This window comes from Neodiprion lecontei, chromosome 6, assembly GCF_021901455.1.
Source record: "Neodiprion lecontei isolate iyNeoLeco1 chromosome 6, iyNeoLeco1.1, whole genome shotgun sequence".
NCBI lineage: Eukaryota > Metazoa > Arthropoda > Insecta > Hymenoptera > Diprionidae > Neodiprion > Neodiprion lecontei.
In genome coordinates, this window is record NC_060265.1 from 18738096 (window position 1) to 18759683 (window position 21588).

Here is a 21588-nt window from a genome sequence, read left to right on the forward strand (position 1 = left end):
AATTCGGAGTAACTGTAATACATCACGGATGCGCTAATTTTGAACGAGATGAAATGGATGCTTCGTATATGAGACAGTATTTAACGCTGCGTAGTGATTTAAAGACCTAAAAAGGTGATAGGGAAAGAAAGAACGAAGCTTCGTAACACTTCGAGTGTATTTTAACACACATTTGAAAGATACGAGCAAAATTTTTCATCATCCAACTGTCGCAGAACGGCAGCGTTATCAGCTGACCCGTTAACCGAAGGATATATCTTCAGTCAACGGCTGACCATCGAAGGGCCTGGCCGCTTGTGTCTGGAATCGGCAGGAGAGATAAAGTGTGTATTTCTTGTATGAAATGTGAAAACTAAAATCATTATACATCATAGCATATCATCATACATCATACATCATACATCATACATCATACATCATCATACCTAGTATTACAGTTCGAAACCAAAGTTTGAATTTTCGGATGTTCGGAAAGTGACGTCACCAATCTAAAATCGGCTAGCCGAGTTCCTCAGTCTGGTAACAACCGCGCAGTAGAGCGGACGGTTGAGAGTTGCGCTCCGCAAATTTCGAGTACCGGGTTCTCAACCTCCCGGATCTCGAGCTTCGGGTCCGCTACGTATTTCGAGTACCGGGTTCTCAACCTCCTAGATCTCGCGCTTCGGGTCCGCTACGCGGTGAAACTCGCCTTCCAGGATAAGCGCTCCGTGGTTCCTGGTTCATGTTTACAATAAATTATTTCAATTCGTTTTTCGCGCAATCCCAAATTCAGTAGCTGTCGGTGCGCTAATAAAATTTCTCGACTTCCAGGATAAGCGCTCCGTGGTTCCTGGTTCATGTTTACAATAAATTATTTCAATTCGTTTTTCGCGCACGCCCAAATTCAGTAGCTGTCGGTGCGCTAATAAAATTTCTCGACTTCCAGGATAAGCGCTCCGTGGTTCCTGGTTCATGTTAACAATAAATTATTTCAATTCGTTTTTCGCGCAATCCCAAATTCAGTAGCTGTCGGTGCGCTAATAAAATTTCTCGACTTCCAGGACAAGCGCTCCGTGGTTCCTGGTTCATGTTTACAATAAATTATTTCAATTCGGTTTTCGCGCGATCCCAAATTCAGTAGCTGTCGGTGCGCTAATAAAATTTCTCGACTTCCAGGATAAGCGCTCCGTGGTTCCTGGTTCATGTTTACAATAAATTATTTCAATTCGTTTTTCGCGCACGCCCAAATTCAGTAGCTGTCGGTGCGCTAATAAAATTTCTCGACTTCCAGGATAAGCGCTCCGTGGTTCCTGGTTCATGTTTGAAATAAATTATTTCAATTCGTTTTTCGCGCACGCCCAAATTCAGTAGCTGTCGGTGCGCTAATAAAATTTCTCGACTTCCAGGATAAGCGCTCCGTGGTTCCTGGTTCATGTTTACAATAAATTATTTCAATTCGTTTTTCGCGCAATCCCAAATTCAGTAGCTGTCGGTGCGCTAATGAAATTTCTCGACTTCCAGGATAAGCGCTCCGTGGTTCCTGGTTCATGTTTACAATAAATTATTTCAATTCGTTTTTCGCGCAATCCCAAATTCAGTAGCTGTCGGTGCGCTAATAAAATTTCTCGACTTCCAGGACAAGCGCTCCGGGGTTCCTGGTTCATGTTTACAATAAATTATTTCAATTCGTTTTTCGCGCAATCCCAAATTCAGTAGCTGTCGGTGCGCTAATAAAATTTCTCGACTTCCAGGATAAGCGCTCCGTGGTTCCTGGTTCATGTTTACAATAAATTATTTCAATTCGTTTTTCGCGCACGCCCAAATTCAGTAGCTGTCGGTGCGCTAATAAAATTTCTCGACTTCCAGGATAAGCGCTCCGTGGTTCCTGGTTCATGTTTACAATAAATTATTTCAATTCGTTTTTCGCGCAATCCCAAATTCAGTAGCTGTCGGTGCGCTAATAAAATTTCTCGACTTCCAGGATAAGCGCTCCGTGGTTCCTGGTTCATGTTTACAATAAATTGTTTCAATTCGTTTTTCGCGCAATCCCAAATTCAGTAGCTGTCGGTGCGCTAATAAAATTTCTCGACTTCCAGGTTAAGCGCTCCGTGGTTCCTAGTTCATGTTTACAATAAATTATTTCAATTCGTTTTTCGCGCACGCCCAAATTCAGTAGCTGTCGGTGCGCTAATAAAATTTCTCGACTTCCAGGATAAGCGCTCCGTGGTTCCTGGTTCATGTTTACAATAAATTATTCCAATTCGTTTTTCGCGCAATCCCAAATTCAGTAGCTGTCGGTGCGCTAATAAAATTTCTCGACTTCCAGGATAAGCGCTCCGTGGTTCCTGGTTCATGTTTACAATAAATTATTTCAATTCGTTTTTCGCGCAATCCCAAATTCAGTAGCTGTCGGTGCGCTAATAAAATTTCTCGACTTCCAGGATAAGCGCTCCGTGGTTCCTGGTTCATGTTTACAATAAATTATTTCAATTCGTTTTTCGCGCACGCCCAAATTCAGTAGCTGTCGGTGCGCTAATAAAATTTCTCGACTTCCAGGATAAGCGCTCCGTGGTTCCTGGTTCATGTTTACAATAAATTATTTCAATTCGTTTTTCGCGCAATCCCAAATTCAGTAGCTGTCGGTGCGCTAATAAAATTTCTCGACTTCCAGGATAAGCGCTCCGTGGTTCCTGGTTCATGTTTACAATAAATTATTTCAATTCGTTTTTCGCGCACGCCCAAATTCAGTAGCTGTCGGTGCGCTAATAAAATTTCTCGACTTCCAGGATAAGCGCTCCGTGGTTCCTGGTTCATGTTTACAATAAATTATTTCAATTCGTTTTTCGCGCAATCCCAAATTCAGTAGCTGTCGGTGCGCTAATGAAATTTCTCGACTTCCAGGATAAGCGCTCCGTGGTTCCTGGTTCATGTTTACAATAAATTATTTCAATTCGTTTTTCGCGCACGCCCAAATTCAGTAGCTGTCGGTGCGCTAATAAAATTTCTCGACTTCCAGGATAAGCGCTCCGTGGTTCCTGGTTCATGTTTACAATAAATTATTTCAATTCGTTTTTCGCGCAATCCCAAATTCAGTAGCTGTCGGTGCGCTAATGAAATTTCTCGACTTCCAGGATAAGCGCTCCGTGGTTCCTGGTTCATGTTTACAATAAATTATTTCAATTCGTTTTTCGCGCAATCCCAAATTCAGTAGCTGTCGGTGCGCTAATAAAATTTCTCGACTTCCAGGACAAGCGCTCCGTGGTTCCTGGTTCATGTTTACAATAAATTATTTCAATTCGTTTTTCGCGCAATCCCAAATTCAGTAGCTGTCGGTGCGCTATTAAAATTTCTATAACGTTACAATCTTCTCATAATCTTCATGGTCAAATATGTCGATAAAAAAATTATATCAAACCTTGCACGGTATTTTTGATTCGTTCTCATCCTGAAAATATTTATTAGCATTCGAGGTATAATTCGAGGTGGTTGGTGGTGGTCGTTGGGGGTCGTTAGGGGTGGTTGCGGGTAATCTCGGTGATTCAGGAGGAGGGGGACGAGGATTTGTGCTCGGTGAGTAAAACACTTTTATAATATTTTATGGCAATTGTAATTATATTTTATCTGGAATATTTCAAACTTGTCACGTTTACAATAAATTATTTCAATTCATTTTTCGTGCAAGCACATATTTATAATAGCTATGAATAATCTTATACAATTTATTATATTATTAGTTAATTAATCAATATTCCTATAATATTTATTGGCAATTGCAATTATATTTCATCTGAAATATTACAAACTTGTCACGTTTACAATAAATTATTTCAATTCATTTTTCGTGCAAGCACATATTTAGTAGCTATGATCAATCTTATACAATTTATTATATTATTAATTAATTATTTAATCAATTACTCAATTATATTAATCCTCACACAATATTTTCGATGTGTTCTTATACTGAAAATATTTATTACTATTCAAGGTATAACCTGAGGTGGTTGAAGGTGGTCGGAGGTGGACGAGGAGGAGGACGAGGAGGACGAGGATTTGTGCTGGGTGAGTAAAACACTTTCATAATATTTGATGGCAATTGTAATTATATTTCATCTGGAATATTACAAACTTGTCGCGCTTACAATAAATTATTTCAATTCATTTTTCGTGCAAGCACATATTCAGTAGCTATGAATAATCTTGTACAATTCATTATATTATTAATTAATTGATTAATTACATAAATCCTCACACAATATTTTTGATGTGTTCCTATACTAAAAATATTCGTTACTATTCCAGGTATTACCCGAGGTGGTCGGAGGTGGACGAGGAGGAGGACGAGCTGGACGAGGAAGAGGACCAGGTGGACGAGGAGGACGACGAGGTGGTCGAGGAGGAGGCGGGGTGGGTCGTGGGAGAGGACCTCTCCTCTCCTCAGAGGAGTGGAGGGGAGGGGGAGGGGCAGGGAAGGGGAGCGGTGGGCGGGGAGGGGGAAGGGACGGGAAGGGGAGGGTGGCGGGGGGGGGGGGGGGGGGGGGGAGAGGGAGAGGGAGAGGGAGGGCGGGAGGGCGGGCGGGGTGGGAGGGAGGGCGGGTGGGAGGGCGGGAGGGAGAGAGTGGAGGACGGATGTCGATGCGAGCCCGTTAGAGTTAATAGAGCAGTACACCCCCCCCCCCCCCCCGCGCCCGCCCTCCCTCCCTTCCTCCCTCCCACCCTCCCTCCCACCCGCCCGCCCTCCCTCCCTCCCTCCCTCCCTCCCTCCCTCACCCCCCCCCCCCCCCCCCCCCCCCCCCCGCCCCGCCCCCCCCGCCCCGCCACCCTCCCCTTCCCGTCCCTTCCCTTCCCTTCCCGTCCCTTCCCCCTCCCCCGCGCACCTCTCCCCCTTCCCTCCACTCCTCTGAGGAGAGGAGAGGTCCTCTCCCACGACCCACCCCGCCTCCTCCTCGACCACCTCGTCCTCCTCCTCGTCCACCTGGTCCTCTTCCTCGTCCAGCTCGTCCTCCTCCTCGTCCACCTCCGACCACCTCGGGTAATACCTGGAATAGTAACGAATATTTTTAGTATAGGAACACATCAAAAATATTGTGTGAGGATTTATGTAATTAATCAATTATTTAATAATATAATGAATTGTACAAGATTATTCATAGCTACTGAATATGTGCTTGCACGAAAAATGAATTGAAATAATTTATTGTAAACGCGACAAGTTTGTAATATTCCAGTTGAAATATAATTACAATTGCCATCAAATATTATAAAAGTGTTTTACTCACCCAGCACAAATCCTCGTCCTCCTCGTCCTCCTCCTCGTCGACCTCCGACCACCTTCAACCACCTCAGGTTATACCTTGAATAGTAATAAATATTTTCAGTATAAGAACACATCGAAAATATTGTGTGAGGATTAATATAATTGAGTAATTGATTAAATAATTAATTAATAATATAATAAATTGTATAAGATTGATCATAGCTACTAAATATGTGCTTGCACGAAAAATGAATTGAAATAATTTATTGTAAACGTGACAAGTTTGTAATATTTCAGATGAAATATAATTGCAATTGCCAATAAATATTATAGGAATATTAATTAATTAACTAATAATATAATAAATTGTATAAGATTATTCATAGCTATTATAAATATGTGCTTGCACGAAAAATGAATTGAAATAATTTATTGTAAACGTGACAAGTTTGAAATATTCCAGATAAAATATAATTACAATTGCCATGAAATATTATAAAAGTGTTTTACTCACCGAGCACAAATCCTCGTCCCCCTCCTCCTGAATCACCGAGATTACCCGCAACCACCCCTAACGACCCCCAACGACCACCGCCAACCACCTCGAATTATACCTCGAATGCTAATAAATATTTTCAGGATGAGAACGAATCAAAAATACCGTGCAAGGTTTGATATAATTTTTTTATCGACATATTTGACCATGAAGATTATGAGAAGATTGTAACGTTATAGAAATTTTAATAGCGCACCGACAGCTACTGAATTTGGGATTGCGCGAAAAACGAATTGAAATAATTTATTGTAAACATGAACCAGGAACCACGGAGCGCTTATCCTGGAAGTCGAGAAATTTTATTAGCGCACCGACAGCTACTGAATTTGGGATTGCGCGAAAACCGAATTGAAATAATTTATTGTAAACATGAACCAGGAACCACGGAGCGCTTATCCTGGAAGTCGAGAAATTTTATTAGCGCACCGACAGCTACTGAATTTGGGATTGCGCGAAAAACGAATTGGAATAATTTATTGTAAACATGAACCAGGAACCACGGAGCGCTTATCCTGGAAGTCGAGAAATTTTATTAGCGCACCGACAGCTACTGAATTTGGGCGTGCGCGAAAAACGAATTGAAATAATTTATTGTAAACATGAACTAGGAACCACGGAGCGCTTAACCTGGAAGTCGAGAAATTTTATTAGCGCACCGACAGCTACTGAATTTGGGATTGCGCGAAAAACGAATTGAAACAATTTATTGTAAACATGAACCAGGAACCACGGAGCGCTTATCCTGGAAGTCGAGAAATTTTATTAGCGCACCGACAGCTACTGAATTTGGGATTGCGCGAAAAACGAATTGAAATAATTTATTGTAAACATGAACCAGGAACCACGGAGCGCTTATCCTGGAAGTCGAGAAATTTTATTAGCGCACCGACAGCTACTGAATTTGGGCATGCGCGAAAAACGAATTGAAATAATTTATTGTAAACATGAACCAGGAACCACGGAGCGCTTATCCTGGAAGTCGAGAAATTTTATTAGCGCACCGACAGCTACTGAATTTGGGATTGCGCGAAAAAAGAATTGAAATAATTTATTGTAAACATGAACCAGGAACCACGGAGCGCTTATCCTGGAAGTCGAGAAATTTTATTAGCGCACCGACAGCTACTGAATTTGGGATTGCGCGAAAAACGAATTGAAATAATTTATTGTAAACATGAACCAGGAACCACGGAGCGCTTATCCTGGAAGTCGAGAAATTTTATTAGCGCACCGACAGCTACTGAATTTGGGCGTGCGCGAAAAACGAATTGAAATAATTTATTGTAAACATGAACCAGGAACCCCGGAGCGCTTGTCCTGGAAGTCGAGAAATTTTATTAGCGCACCGACAGCTACTGAATTTGGGATTGCGCGAAAAACGAATTGAAATAATTTATTGTAAACATGAACCAGGAACCACGGAGCGCTTATCCTGGAAGTCGAGAAATTTTATTAGCGCACCGACAGCTACTGAATTTGGGCGTGCGCGAAAAACGAATTGAAATAATTTATTGTAAACATGAACCAGGAACCACGGAGCGCTTATCCTGGAAGTCGAGAAATTTCATTAGCGCACCGACAGCTACTGAATTTGGGATTGCGCGAAAAACGAATTGAAATAATTTATTGTAAACATGAACCAGGAACCACGGAGCGCTTATCCTGGAAGTCGAGAAATTTTATTAGCGCACCGACAGCTACTGAATTTGGGCGTGCGCGAAAAACGAATTGAAATAATTTATTTCAAACATGAACCAGGAACCACGGAGCGCTTATCCTGGAAGTCGAGAAATTTTATTAGCGCACCGACAGCTACTGAATTTGGGCGTGCGCGAAAAACGAATTGAAATAATTTATTGTAAACATGAACCAGGAACCACGGAGCGCTTATCCTGGAAGTCGAGAAATTTTATTAGCGCACCGACAGCTACTGAATTTGGGATCGCGCGAAAACCGAATTGAAATAATTTATTGTAAACATGAACCAGGAACCACGGAGCGCTTGTCCTGGAAGTCGAGAAATTTTATTAGCGCACCGACAGCTACTGAATTTGGGATTGCGCGAAAAACGAATTGAAATAATTTATTGTTAACATGAACCAGGAACCACGGAGCGCTTATCCTGGAAGTCGAGAAATTTTATTAGCGCACCGACAGCTACTGAATTTGGGCGTGCGCGAAAAACGAATTGAAATAATTTATTGTAAACATGAACCAGGAACCACGGAGCGCTTATCCTGGAAGTCGAGAAATTTTATTAGCGCACCGACAGCTACTGAATTTGGGATTGCGCGAAAAACGAATTGAAATAATTTATTGTAAACATGAACCAGGAACCACGGAGCGCTTATCCTGGAAGGCGAGTTTCACCGCGTAGCGGACCCGAAGCGCGAGATCTAGGAGGTTGAGAACCCGGTACTCGAAATACGTAGCGGACCCGAAGCTCGAGATCCGGGAGGTTGAGAACCCGGTACTCGAAATTTGCGGAGCGCAACTCTCAACCGTCCGCTCTACTGCGCGGTTGTTACCAGACTGAGGAACTCGGCTAGCCGATTTTAGATTGGTGACGTCACTTTCCGAACATCCGAAAATTCAAACTTTGGTTTCGAACTGTAATACTAGGTATGATGATGTATGATGTATGATGTATGATGTATGATGTATGATGATATGCTATGATGTATAATGATTTTAGTTTTCACATTTCATACAAGAAATACACACTTTATCTCTCCTGCCGATTCCAGACACAAGCGGCCAGGCCCTTCGATGGTCAGCCGTTGACTGAAGATATATCCTTCGGTTAACGGGTCAGCTGATAACGCTGCCGTTCTGCGACAGTTGGATGATGAAAAATTTTGCTCGTATCTTTCAAATGTGTGTTAAAATACACTCGAAGTGTTACGAAGCTTCGTTCTTTCTTTCCCTATCACCTTTTTAGGTCTTTAAATCACTACGCAGCGTTAAATACTGTCTCATATACGAAGCATCCATTTCATCTCGTTCAAAATTAGCGCATCCGTGATGTATTACAGTTACTCCGAATTTTTTTCCATCCGAATACTTTTCGAAAAATAAATTCTGCTCCTCCACCCAACGCAGATACTTCACTTGCGACCAGCTAAAACAGCGTTTCGATTCTATGCCTATGAAAATTCAAGATCGAGAGAGCAAATGAAAAGTTGTTGGAATAATTATGAATACTAATGTTATGGAATACATCGAGCGCGCGTCCAATAGAATCCCATTTCGAAATGAATAATTCTTCTTTTTTCATATCATAGCTAATCTAGTAATATAGGTAAATAGGATGGTTGGAGTTGTTCGGAAATGGTAGGAGGTGGTCGGCGCTGGCAGAAGGTGATAGGGGGTGATCGAAAGTGGCCATTGATGGTCGGAGGTGGCAGGGGGAGGTAGGAGGTGTTCGAAAATGGTAGGACATTTCATAAGTTAAAGTCGACGATGATCCGGTGCATCAATTTGATCGTTACAGATTTTCGTTTCCCGTGAGGCGTAGAGTATTCAACAACGATAATGCAGTCCTTAAAATTCATCATTCATCTCTGTCTGGAAAGCTGATTCGCAAGGCGTGGTATTCTAGATATGTCAAAACTAAGCTAGCGGCACGTGTTTGCATTATTAGAAAAATACCTGTACTCTAAATACACTGTTTCTAATCCTTTGCTACATTTGGTTTAATCCCCATGCTTCCACAGCACGAATAGTCGGAAATGTTTTTGATTATCCATAATAAAATAACAGAAGTAATAAAGCTCAAATTTATTGTTAAAGCTTTAATGAATACATCAAACTGCGGTCGAATTCATTTATTATTTGCACATGACCTCTGTATATTTGATAAATTATTTCTAAATACATTGAAACATATGTATTTATAATGAAATATCATGCAATGGGCTGTGTAAACTATAAACTATAATTTCTATCAAATAGCTGCTTTTATGTCAACAGGGCTTTGAGACTCAGTTAAGTTGGATCTAGATTTTTGCCATCGTATGTAGGACATTGGGTTACAAAAACAAATGCGAATTACGAAGAACTCCGTATTAGAGATAAGAATATTTTAGTTCAAGTATATCTATACACAGAAATCCGTATGCGAATATACTAAAACCTCTGTGTTTATTGTCAAAATCTAGTTTTAAACATGTGTATATATATGTATATACACATGCGTAAGTATACATATACATATATACACATACATATACATAAATAATTGCCAAGAAATTAGAAACACTCACAACTTGTCGCAAATAGAGTGAAACGTAAGGTTAATAATATACAAATTACACAAGCGCACCATAAAACGTGGCAAGGGTAATCCTAGTGCAGTGATTGTATAAACTGAAGAAATATACATTTACATATACATGATATAAATTAATAGACTAGAAAAGGGTATTTAGAGAGCTTATCTAATTCCGATCTTGTCACAATAGATCATTAACATAATCATTATACGGTTAAGGCTGTATTAGCTACATTCACTATTAGAGATAATATTTTTTATCCATTTTTTTGGTTATTTAATTTCTTGTAAAACAATTTTTAAAATTTCACAGCAAAATGCCCAACGAGTTCTCGTAGTGCAAATACGAGTCCAATTACCTTACAGATGGCATTACATTGATTTTTGCCTTCTCGCGTCGAGTCATAAATACAGAGAAATCTCAATGAGAGCTTATTTCTATAAGATTTATTGTAGTGCTATATGAAAGCACAATGGCAAGAAGAGAGGAGCAATCTGCATCTTAATAAATCTTTTCTTGTTTATACGTAGCACAGCGATGTCACGTCGGAGGATATGTACTAGTGGATCACTAGGTGGGGCACAGAACTGAAACATAATTATGTTGAAAATCTTCAACATCTCTTACAGAAAGTAGGTACGTTGCCAGACCTTATATACCAACAATGAATATTCATAGAGGCTATATTCATAAATACTTACAAAAGTAAGCTAATATTTTACCCGCAATTGCTTATTACTGATAACTTGATATGATAATATCCCCTTCCCGCCCCTCCCCTCCCCTCCATGCCCCCGCCCCGCCTACTCCTACTCCTACTCCAACTTCAACTCCTACTACGACGACTATTCCTATTCCTACTCCAGCTACTCCTACTCCTAATCCTACTCTAACTCCTACTATTCCCACTTCTACTCCTATTCCCACTCCGAGTCCTATTCCTACTACTACTCCTACTTCTACTCCTATTTCTACATCTTCCCATGATCCTACTCCTACTCCTGATCCCACTTCTGATCCTACTCCTACTCCCACTCCTGATCCTATTCCTGATCGTACTCCTACTCCGCCTACTGGTCCTAATCCTATTCCTACTCCTGATGCTGATCTTACTTCATCAGATATTATAAAAATGTTAAACTCACCCAGCACGAATCCTCGTCCTCCACCTCGTCCAGCTCGACCACCTCCAACCACCGTCAACCACCTCGGGTTATACCTGGAATAGTAATAAATATTCTCAGTATAGGAACACATTAAAAATATTGTGTAAGGATTAATATAATCAATTAATTAATTAATACTCTAATAAATTTTATTAGCGCATTGATAGCTACATTAATAGCTGAATATGTGCTTGCGCGCAAAAAGAATTGAAATAATTTAATATAAACATGACAAGTTTGAGATATTTTAGATAAAATATAATTACAATCGCCATCAAGTATTATAAAAGTGTTTTACTCACCGAGCACAAATCCTCGTTCACCTTCATCTCCTTGTCTTCCTCGTCCTCCTCCTCGTCCGCCTCCGACCACCTTCAACCACCGCCGCCCACCTCCAACAACCACCGATAACCACCACGGGTTATACCTGGAATAGTAATAAATATTTTCAGTACGAGAACACATCAAAAATATTATGTAAGGATCAATATAATTAATTAATTAATTAATTAATATGTAATAAATTTTATCAGCGCATTTGAAGCTACTGAATATGTGCTTGCGCGAAAAATGAATTTAAATAGTTCATTGTAAACATGACAAGTTTGAAATATTTTAGATGAAATATAATTACAATTGTTATCCAATATTATAAAAATGTTTTACTCACCGTGCACAAATCCTCGTCTACCTTGTTCTCCTCGTCTTCCTCGTCCTCCTCCTTGTCCACCTCCGACCATCTCCAACCGCCGCCAACCACTTCGGGTTATACCTGGAATAGTAATGAATATTCTCAGTATAGAAACACATCAAAAATATTGTGTACGGATGAGTATAAATAATTAATTAATTAATAATATAATAAATTTTATCAGCGCATTTATAGCTACTGAATTTGTGCTTGCGCAAAAAATGGATCGAAATAATTTATTGCAAACATGACAATTTTGAAAAATTTTAGATGAAATATATTACAATTGCCATTAAATATTATGTAAATGATAAACTCACCGAGCAAAAATCCTCGTCTTCCTCGTCCTCCTCCTCGTCCACCTCCGGCCACCTCCAACCACCGCCAACCACTTCGGGTTATACCTTGAATAGTAATAAATATTTTCAGTATAAGAACACATCAAAAATATTATGTAAGGATGAGTATAATTAATTGATTAATTAAGGATATAGTAAATTTTATTAGTACATTTATAGTTATTGAATTTGTGCTTGCGCGAAAACCGAATTGAAATAATTTATTGTAAACATGACAAGTTTGAAAAATTTCAAATACAATACAATTACAATTGCCATTAAATATTGTCAAAATCGTGAACTCACCGAGCACAAATCCTCGTCTTCCTCGTCCACCTTGTTCTCCTCGTCCTTCGCGTCCTCCTCCTTGTCCACCTCGGGTCATACCTCCTTTTTCCTGGATGTCAAAATCCACCAGGTGGAGAACCAGGACAGTCAGAACTACGAAAAATTAGTCCTGAAGGTCAAAAGTCACTAGGTCAAGGACGTGGACAGCCAGAACTTTGGACCGCATGTCCCTGATGTCGAGTTTCACCAGGTAGCGGACCTGGAGCATAGAAACTACGCAACGCTTGTCCTGGAACTCGAGTTGCACGAGAAAGCGGACTCGGAGCGCAGGATCTAGGAGGTAAAGAACACGGTACTCGAAATCTGCGAAGCGCGATTCTCTTACGTCCGCTCTACTGCGCGGTTGTTTCCAGACTGAGGAATTCGGCTAGCTCATTTTCGATTACTATAGATCGATGACGTCCTGAGAAAAAAAAATTGGGTGACGTCGCTTTCTGAACATCCGAACATCCAACTTTGGTTTCAAACTTTAATACTATGTATGATGTATGATGTATGATGCAAGATGACCCATGATGTGTGATGTACGATAATATGATATGATGCATTATGAATTCAGTTCTTACAATTTAGACAAGAAATACGCACTCTATCTTTCCTGCCGATTTCAGACTCAAGCGGCTAGGCCCTTCGATCGTCAGCCGTTGACTAAAGATGCATTCTTCAATTAACGCGTCAGCTAGTAACGCTGCCGTTCTGCGACAGTGGGATGATAGAAATTTTATCTCGTACCTTTCAAATGTGTGCTAAACTACACTCGAAGTTTCAAGCTTCGTTTCATCTCTCCTTATCAAAAAAAAAAGAAAAAACGGCATGCAATCACCTTTTTCGGTCTTCAAATCAGGACACTGCGTTAAATACCGTCTCATATACGGAGTATCCATTTCATCTCGATCAAAATTAGCGCATCCGTGATGTATTACAGTTACTCTGAATTTTTTTCCATACGAACACTTTTCGAAAAACAATTACGGTTCTCTACCTAATGTAGATGCTTTACTTGCCACTAGCTAAAACAGCGTTTCGATCCTATGCCTACGAAAATTTAAGATCGAAAGCGGAAATGAAAAGTTGTTGGATTAATTATGAATATCAATTTTATGGAATACATCGAGCGCTTGTCGAGTAGAATTTCATTTCGAAATGAATAATTCTTCGGAAATTCACATTTCTGATTTTACCGGAAGAACTCAGAGCGCGCATGCGCGATTAGACAAGGATACAGGCGTCCCATATGCAGCTTCTCTTTCTATTGCGCTGTCGCATTCACCAACGGCCACCTCCGTTCGTCCCGCGGTCTATGCTGATACTTATGTCTATGCTCTAGTCTCCATTACATTACTTCATGTATTACTCCATTCCAGTCTCCATGTACCTAGGCTTCGTACTGTGGCCCAACTTCTGTACGAATTTAACCTCTAACCGAAGTCGGCGCTCCTTCATGCATTTTACAATTACCGATTAGATCGTATTAATAACTATTTCTGCTGAGTGTTCAGCGATGATCGCGAATCGCATATAGATATTAAATACCTTTTCATTGATCGTGAAATGGAATTCTATCAGAAAATATCAAATAAATTAAAAAACAAATTTCGCGGACTATTTAAAAGTTCTACCCGACGCTATGGTATTCCTTTCATGCTATTTGTTCTCGTTGGATCATTTGGTCTCAAGGAGGTCACTTCGATAAGGTAGATGTTCTTTCCTATTTAGTTTTTCTCGTTTTTCAAATAATAAACCCTACTCTTCCTGAATATTCTGTCGCTAATTAAATTCTCTCCACATAGATATCAGTATCGCGACGATGGTCCATTACTTCACGAAGAAGCTAAGAAAGCTGGAATTGATATGAAAAAGCCAGGCGAAGTGACCTTAGAGACAGTTTATGACTCTGTCAAGGACGTGGGTAGTCCTGTTTTCGATAATCACAGAAAATACATTTGCAACAACATTATTTTTATCTTATTTGCAGCTTGACATAGATAATTGGGAAAACAAAAGAGGACCAAGGCCCTGGGAGGAAAACACCTGGACATAGTATTGATAAAGGAAGAAAAGTATATTCGGGAGATGCCAATGATACGCTTTTCATTTGTTTTAATGCTACTTGGTACAGTGTTGCATAGTAGAATATTTTAATGTTAATTCAAAATAAAATGTAAAAGAAAGTAAGTGAACAGACATCATTTTTGTGTCCTTGGCGTAGCAGCGTTTTCGCTACAAAAATATTTTCTGTATATATGTATATTTCGTATATAATGACTAATTTCTATCTGTTCCTCACGCTGAAAATACAATGAATTCTTATTACCAAAAGTAATTAATTAAGTATTTTCAAAACTAGATTGTTCAAATCAGTCAATTTCGGCAACCCAAAGAACGGAATGTCATTCCTGAATGACGTGAATTTGACGTCTAATTTTTCATTCATAATATACATCAATAGAAAAATCATACATGCATCGGTTTCAAATACGTTGGAGATAATTGCCAAAATAGTGTTGGTATTATGCCAATTAATTGATGGTACACTATGGACGTAAAACTTATTCTCGCTTTTCATATCTTTATAAACCATTAAATGGGTGCACATTTTTTTTTTTTAAAAAAGGTAGTCTGACCTGATTTTTAAAATTGCTTAAGTTTATTGGATGTATGACAGTTATTTAGATATTCAAATTACTGCTCTAGGCATGTGCAATGACTCAAATGAGTAATCTACAAAAAGGAGAATTGTCTAAATCGAGAAGTACGATATATTTATACCAGAGGTCAATGTTTGGATTACTCATAACTCAAGACCCAATTATTGACCTATTTCGATATCTAAAATTGTAATTTATGAACAAACATTGTAACATTTTTGAAATATAGAAATCAATAGCCTCAATTTCATAAGCTTCGATGAATTTTTTTTTCCTCAAAGTTCAACCTTGAATAACTCAGAGTATATCAAAAAATTGTCAGTTCAGCCTACCTCTATGTTCATTGTGAAATGCCACAATGTGGCCACAAAAGCCTGGAGAGTTCAGATATGGATTAAATGTAGAACTATTTTCTCAGTTATATTGAGAAATATATATAAATATACACAATTCTTTTCAATGGTCATTAGTTATAGATATTTCTGTTAAAACATTGCACGATATTGAGAATATTCTTCGTATAGTCTCTTCATGTTTTGTGTCGACGTTTAGTACAAATTTTTAAATATTCAAAACGTATCTTACACACATCCTCTCTGATGTACTAGTCATGCATGCTAATATATGAATTTAATTGAAACTGAAATTTAGGGCATCACAAATGTATAGTAGTGAAGATGTGACAATGCAATACCGATAAACAATTTTTGTAGCAACACGCGTTTGTTCTAGTATTAATCTGTATCTCATCATTAATCTGTCGAAGTCAAAAATATAATTCCATTTTTGCTAGATATAATGAAAGAAATTTGCATATCCTGCAACAAGTTTCAGCCTTAATATTAGGTATGTAAAATTACTCTTTTAAATGCACCTACACAATGATGAGTTTTGGAAAGTCATCAGAAAGCAGGCTACATTAAGTAAATAATTTCTCATTTTATTCACATCAATTTTAAAACCTTTGTAGGTGAAGTTTATACACTCATGACGCTGATGTTTTAAGTTGCACTTATTACTTGCAACACAATGAACGTAGTTCTTAAGATTTTAGCGTATCTGATTTACTAATCGCGAGACATTACAAATGTGTTGACCACTTGAATAGCAGAATTAATATTCATCTCCTACATGTCAGAAAGTAAGAAATATTGCATCTAGAAACTGATCTGTGATCGTAATAAAAAAAAAACCATAACGAATTATAAAGTATGACAGTGAAGCGATTTGTGGAAAGAAGTTTTGCAATAATAAAAAATAAAAATTCAGTTTGAATGAACTTAAACAAAAGTTTAAATGCTCTAATGGTCATTATTGAAATAAGTATCAAATAAAGTATTTCTGTAAACTGATGATTCTTATTGATTAGTTTCAATGTAAAAAAAATTTCTAATATTTATGAGATAAAACCTTTGTGGAAATTAAATTACTGAATTATGTCCAAAGAGTAGGATAGTTGAAGTTTCTGAGCTGAAGTATTCTGAAGTAAATGGCGTTTATCGAAAAATTACATTATCCTCAAGAATCAAAAAGTACTGTGCAATTGTACTGTAACAACAACGTGGGCTCCTAATTACCCCAATAAAAGTACAGAAAACAACCAAATCTTCCTCAACACTTTAAATAAATTGACGAATGACGTTGACCATATAAAATACATATCCTTGTATGTATTGTGAAACTGTTTGTGGAATATCCATTAGTCTAATTCATTCTGATCTACTATACTCCAGGAAGCAAATTTTTTTTATAATCGATACGGCTATAACAATCGAAATGGAGTATTGACCTTCATTTTTAATATTTTGCCTACTCGAAAAAACCAAATCGGTGACAGATCAGTGAAAATCATTTTTATTTGATGTTTTCTCAGTACCAATTTATTATTGTGTATCAGGAAGCCTTTTTATTACCTACGTTGTACCCGTGTCTGCACTGTCATCATCCCATTCATCAGCTATGGTACCAGCTTTCACATTTTCTCGCGGATTTTCTTTCACTGTTTCACCTTCTGTTGCCTCGATTTGTTCCTCTTCTATAATCATGACAGACTCTTCTGCCGGTTGGGATTCAATGGTATGCTCATTTAATTGCTCTTCATGATATTCTAGTATTTCTGTTTCTTCCTCTACATATTGGACCAGGTCTTCCCCTTGCTCAATGTTACCTTCTTCTTCAACCATACCTTCGTTTTCTGTTCTTTCCCCTGTGGCCTCTTCATACTCTTCTGTTACTTCTGCTTCTTGAGCTTCTTCAGTTGCGTCCATGTCCTCTGTTTCTTCATTTTCACCAGCTTCCCCTTCTTCTACCTCTTCAACCTCTTCTTCAACTTCTTCTACTACCTCTTCAACAATTTCTTCAGTTTCTTGACATATCGCTGCCGAGTCATCGACCTGATAATGTTCGTGACTAACTTCCTCATTCTCATGGACGTAAACAATCATTCCATCTTCGTCACCTTGCATAACTATCTGTTCATTAACCCCTACGTTCAATTGGTGTACTGTTTGCTGATGGTCACCTCCCTCTTGTTGTTGATATTCACTGTTATCAATTAGCATAACCATTTGTGGTTCTTCACCAACTTGTTGTCCGTTATACGCTATATTGTGCATTCCATCAGTAATTTGCATCTCAGGAACAATATACTCCGTCTGATCTGTTGTAATTACTTGTTCATGTGTTGCAATAGCATCACCTACACCCAGGGATGCTGCAATTCCACTAGCCACATGACTCAGTGCTTCTGCTTCGGATGACGGCTCTAGAGCGATTGGAGCTGTTGGCGCGATGTCGGAATTTTTTGATATATCTTTATGGACACAATCAATGTGTACCTCCAAATTTGACGCTCTTACAAACAGCTTACCACAGTGTGGACAACGATGGGGTTTATCTCTAATTTCGCTTCTGTTTCCGTGACCTGTGTTCATCTCGTGGCTAGCCAGCTCTGATATATCTGCAAAAGTCTCAGCACATTGTGAACACTGAACATTTTCGGATGACGGAGATGGCTGATGAGCAGGGGCGCAATGTTTGTTGTTGATTTGATGTCGAGCTAGAAGATTTTCAGATAGAGCGACATAAGAGCATGTATGACACTTGGGGAAACACATACTTTTAGGAGGTGGTACGTTATGTTTCGTATAAAGGTGGTACATTAATATATTGCGCTTAGTAGCCTTATAACCACAGTGTTCGCATATCCTCGGGTCAAACCTTTCATCATGAACATCCTGCATGTGTCTCCTATACATATAATAAGTCGCATATTCTTCTTCAATGTCACATTTATTGCATTTCCAAGGACCTGACTCTGTTCCGTCCCCTCCGCTAAACTTAGGCTCTTCTGAGCTTTCACTGTTCGTGTTACCCATCAGGTGGTCAGACTTGAGCACAACGTAAGAAACTTTAGTTTTAGTCGGAATACTTGGTTCGGCTGATTTTGCCTCCTTCTGCATGATTTTAAGACGTATGTTCTTGTTATTTCTAACTAAGTGGGGATACTTTTTGAGAACCTCTCTTATTATTTTAGCGTGATTGTTTATTGCTTCTGGGGTGTTTGTTGGCGATGAGGTACTCTTAGCTTTTTCTAAATTTTCTTTTTCCTCTAAATCAAATCTTACTCGTTTAGTCCGAGACTGATTGGATTCTTGCGGTCTTAGTATAGACTTGGGACCGCCCCAATCATCATCTGAATTGTCTGCTGCCGTTTCTTGGTTCCTACCATGATCATCACCCTCCTCATCATCTGAAGTCTCGTTTTTATAATGTCTATCTTCGTCTCTTGAACGTTTTATTCCAGTTTTGAGTTCATTGTCGCAATCGTCTTGTGAGCTGGGCGCCTTGACAATAGGTTTTGTGTTATAGGTAATGTCGTCAAAAGAGGAAAATACTCCCAAAGCAAAATCTTCCACTTCAGGGAGATCGAATCGAGAGGGACCAGGAGTGGTATCCTTACCAAATGAGTTATTTGGGTAGTCGTAATTGGATGCAGAGTCTAACTTTCTTTTCCAAATTGGGAGCCTGAAAAAATTCGTCGCGAATTGAATATTTTAATAAAAACTATGAACAAAAAATGATAACATGGTAAATGATTATGTAAAAAATTGATAGCTATGTACTTACTTTCGTCCTGGTAATGGCTGTGAAGGCAAAATTGTCGAATGACTGAGACCACTTAATATTTTTTTGCTCTGCGTGACAGGTTTTGTCATAGTAATTACTGGTTGAACATTAGATTTTGACTTTGGTGATGGATTCAATTGCAAGTCTGTGGTATTAAATTGTGCATCAAGTAACTTCGTTAAGACAGTCATGTTCATTTTTTGTGCTGTCCGATACAGAGCATTTTGTTCTGAAGTCCAATACTCCAATTGACCAGTGTACATAAAACTGTGGAAAAAACGAAAAAAAAAACACTGAAAAACGACATTGTACATTTTTCTGCAGTGGAAACTAAGTGTCAAAAAGATTCTAGGCTATCACTTTAGGTACATTATCTTTGTTATTGAATGGCAATAATACAATGTACTGTTTTCCAAGCCTCTGAAAATCAATGATAAAAATAAAGCATAAGGTACCTGATGATAGACTTGACACACTCATAAGGCATATCCGGTGGCATGACAAGTACACCATCAAAGTTATCATCTTTTTCTTTGAGCTGGCATTCGAGTTGCGTAAAGTAATCTGTGCATGTTGTGATTACTAGACGATGAGCCTGTTAGGATTAATAATAAAAATACTATTGACAGTTGTCAAATCATGTTTTAGAAAGTACCACAAGAAGTAAATGATCCAGCTGCGTCATGAAGTTTGCTAAACTGTTCAATAAGAGTAAATACAAGTAAAATATGTACCTGTACGGTGATGTCACTAGTTGGAAATTTGATTGTAAGGTCTAGTAACTCTTCTTCAAAATAGAGCTGTTGCAATCGCTGGAGAAAAAATGTCCCCCAATTGTCTACTTTCACCTGCTTCAGCCCCCGCGAGGGAAGCTGTTTAACTTGATTCGTGACAGTCTGCATTGTCCAGCGTCTATATTAGATATGTAAAAGGAAAAACAATATCATTGACTTTGATTCTATAAAGATACATATTTATACTTTCAATGGATTTCAAGCTATTTCTTTTCTCTGTGACCATGCATTTATTCACAGTGCTTAAATCGAAAGTATGCCAACTTTGTCTAAAGAAAGTTTAGATTGCACACAAAATTTACACAGTTCTGATCCGACAGTTTAACGAAAATGAAAATTGTCAACAAATACAAAATCAAATTGTATCAAGTTAATCCAGTCGCTGCAAAGGACAAGTGATAAAAAATCATTGTGAAGAGATTTTGTGGACTTTAGTATGAGATTTGAATTTGCAAGTCTACGCGTTACTGTTCTGATATATTGCAAGTTATTGAACATTGAACTATAGTTTAGCTGACTGACAGTGAGAAATAAACCGAAAAACTGATTGTAATTGCAAGATCCTTATCAGTGACATGTATACCTATGTAGGTATTTGCGGATAGAGGAATACAGAACAATCTGAGATTGTTAAACAGAATAAGTTGGTAGAATTGCTGGAATATTGGGCGGTTAGAAATGGAAAAACTCGATTTATCCGGCTGATGGATCTCGCCTAAAGTGAATGTTGGCGAGGTGATACATGTAAATAGGCTCGACCAATTAACCTAATCTACGGAAGGCTAAGTTCCAGGAGAGAATAGCGTATGATGTACAGAACGTATACGTCGCAGGTTTCGAGCGACCAGGGGACGCGTCTGGTCATCCCATTGTGGCCTTTGCTTACGGGGCTTCGGGTTAGTCCCGAATATCTGAGCGGAGTATCTGATTATTCCAGTTGAGGAACGATACCGGAACATTCTTTAGCGTTCAAACGCACGTACCTTTTCAACAGGATTGTAGCAATTCTCCGGTCAGCTCCATCTCTTACAAATTTGCTCAGTAGGCGACTGATATCGAGCTTTTCACTATCGTTCGTGACCCACAGATGGCGCTGTTGTTGGGCTGTCGCGTGCGGCCGGAAATTAAAAATTCACTATCTCTAGCTTCCTTTCTACCCTCACAGGAATATCAAGTAGACTCATAACTAGTAAAAATTATATTTGAAAAATAAGCTTGTTCACCTAAAGTTTTACACTGACTTGTTCGTTTAACCTAATTCACTATTATTCAGATATTTTCATTTGATATTTTCATTTATCTACCAATTTTTATTCACGGTTGTGCGCATCGGAGAAGTGCGCATGAGGTCTGATGCATTGCCACACAATGCGCATGCGTCGATTGCCAATCTTGTATAATGTTGGTAT

The 21588-nt window shown here is 38.8% G+C and overlaps 3 protein-coding genes across 4 annotated transcripts; 1 reads left to right on the forward strand and 2 right to left on the reverse strand.

Annotated features, from left to right (window-relative positions):
- Positions 1–11606: 11606 nt before the first annotated feature.
- Positions 11607–12974, reverse strand: LOC124295198 (rRNA 2'-O-methyltransferase fibrillarin-like). The gene is made up of 4 exons (XM_046744300.1): positions 12568–12974; positions 12244–12327; positions 11903–12004; positions 11607–11659 (listed from the first exon to the last, which is right to left on the reverse strand). Exons 1-4 carry the CDS (start codon positions 12644–12646, stop codon positions 11607–11609), a joined length of 318 nt encoding a protein of 105 aa, XP_046600256.1. The 5' UTR covers positions 12647–12974.
- Positions 12975–13945: 971 nt separating this feature from the next.
- Positions 13946–15215, forward strand: LOC107226543 (cytochrome c oxidase assembly protein COX16 homolog, mitochondrial). The gene is made up of 3 exons (XM_015667390.2): positions 13946–14303; positions 14400–14514; positions 14585–15215. Exons 1-3 carry the CDS (start codon positions 14161–14163, stop codon positions 14648–14650), a joined length of 324 nt encoding a protein of 107 aa, XP_015522876.1. The 5' UTR covers positions 13946–14160; the 3' UTR covers positions 14651–15215.
- Positions 15216–15221: 6 nt separating this feature from the next.
- On the reverse strand, positions 15222–21311 carry LOC107226545 (centrosome-associated zinc finger protein CP190). Of its 2 annotated transcripts, none has more exons than XM_015667392.2 (5): positions 21163–21311; positions 20120–20297; positions 19841–19980; positions 19386–19652; positions 15222–19283 (listed from the first exon to the last, which is right to left on the reverse strand). In XM_015667392.2, exons 2-5 carry the CDS (start codon positions 20285–20287, stop codon positions 17171–17173), a joined length of 2688 nt encoding a protein of 895 aa, XP_015522878.1. In that variant the 5' UTR covers positions 20288–20297; positions 21163–21311; the 3' UTR covers positions 15222–17170. The 2 variants fall into 2 exon arrangements, with proteins under 2 accessions (XP_015522878.1, XP_046600194.1); XM_046744238.1 differs by lacking the exon at positions 21163–21311 and adding an exon at positions 21066–21140.
- Between the last annotated feature and the right edge of the window lie 277 nt (positions 21312–21588).

What these genes read in the sequence shown, in the direction of transcription:
- LOC124295198 (XM_046744300.1), bottom strand. Translation starts at nt 12,646, where the DNA reads ATGACCCGAGGTGGACAAGGAGGAGGACGCGAAGGACGAGGAGAACAA. An exon ending in AAGACGAGGATTTGTGCTCG is followed by an intron (nt 12,328 to 12,567) that starts GTGAGTTCACGA and finishes TTACTATTCAAG; the next exon opens with GTATAACCCGAAGTGGTTGG. An exon ending in TAGACGAGGATTTGTGCACG is followed by an intron (nt 11,660 to 11,902) that starts GTGAGTAAAACA and finishes TTACTATTCCAG; the next exon opens with GTATAACCCGTGGTGGTTAT.
- LOC107226543 (XM_015667390.2), top strand. Translation starts at nt 14,161, where the DNA reads ATGGAATTCTATCAGAAAATATCAAATAAATTAAAAAACAAATTTCGC. An exon ending in AAGGAGGTCACTTCGATAAG is followed by an intron (nt 14,304 to 14,399) that starts GTAGATGTTCTT and finishes CTCTCCACATAG; the next exon opens with ATATCAGTATCGCGACGATG. An exon ending in TTTATGACTCTGTCAAGGAC is followed by an intron (nt 14,515 to 14,584) that starts GTGGGTAGTCCT and finishes TCTTATTTGCAG; the next exon opens with CTTGACATAGATAATTGGGA.
- LOC107226545 (XM_015667392.2), bottom strand. Translation starts at nt 20,287, where the DNA reads ATGCAGACTGTCACGAATCAAGTTAAACAGCTTCCCTCGCGGGGGCTG. An exon ending in CTAGTGACATCACCGTACAG is followed by an intron (nt 19,981 to 20,119) that starts GTACATATTTTA and finishes TAATCCTAACAG; the next exon opens with GCTCATCGTCTAGTAATCAC. An exon ending in TGTGTCAAGTCTATCATCAG is followed by an intron (nt 19,653 to 19,840) that starts GTACCTTATGCT and finishes TTTTTTCCACAG; the next exon opens with TTTTATGTACACTGGTCAAT.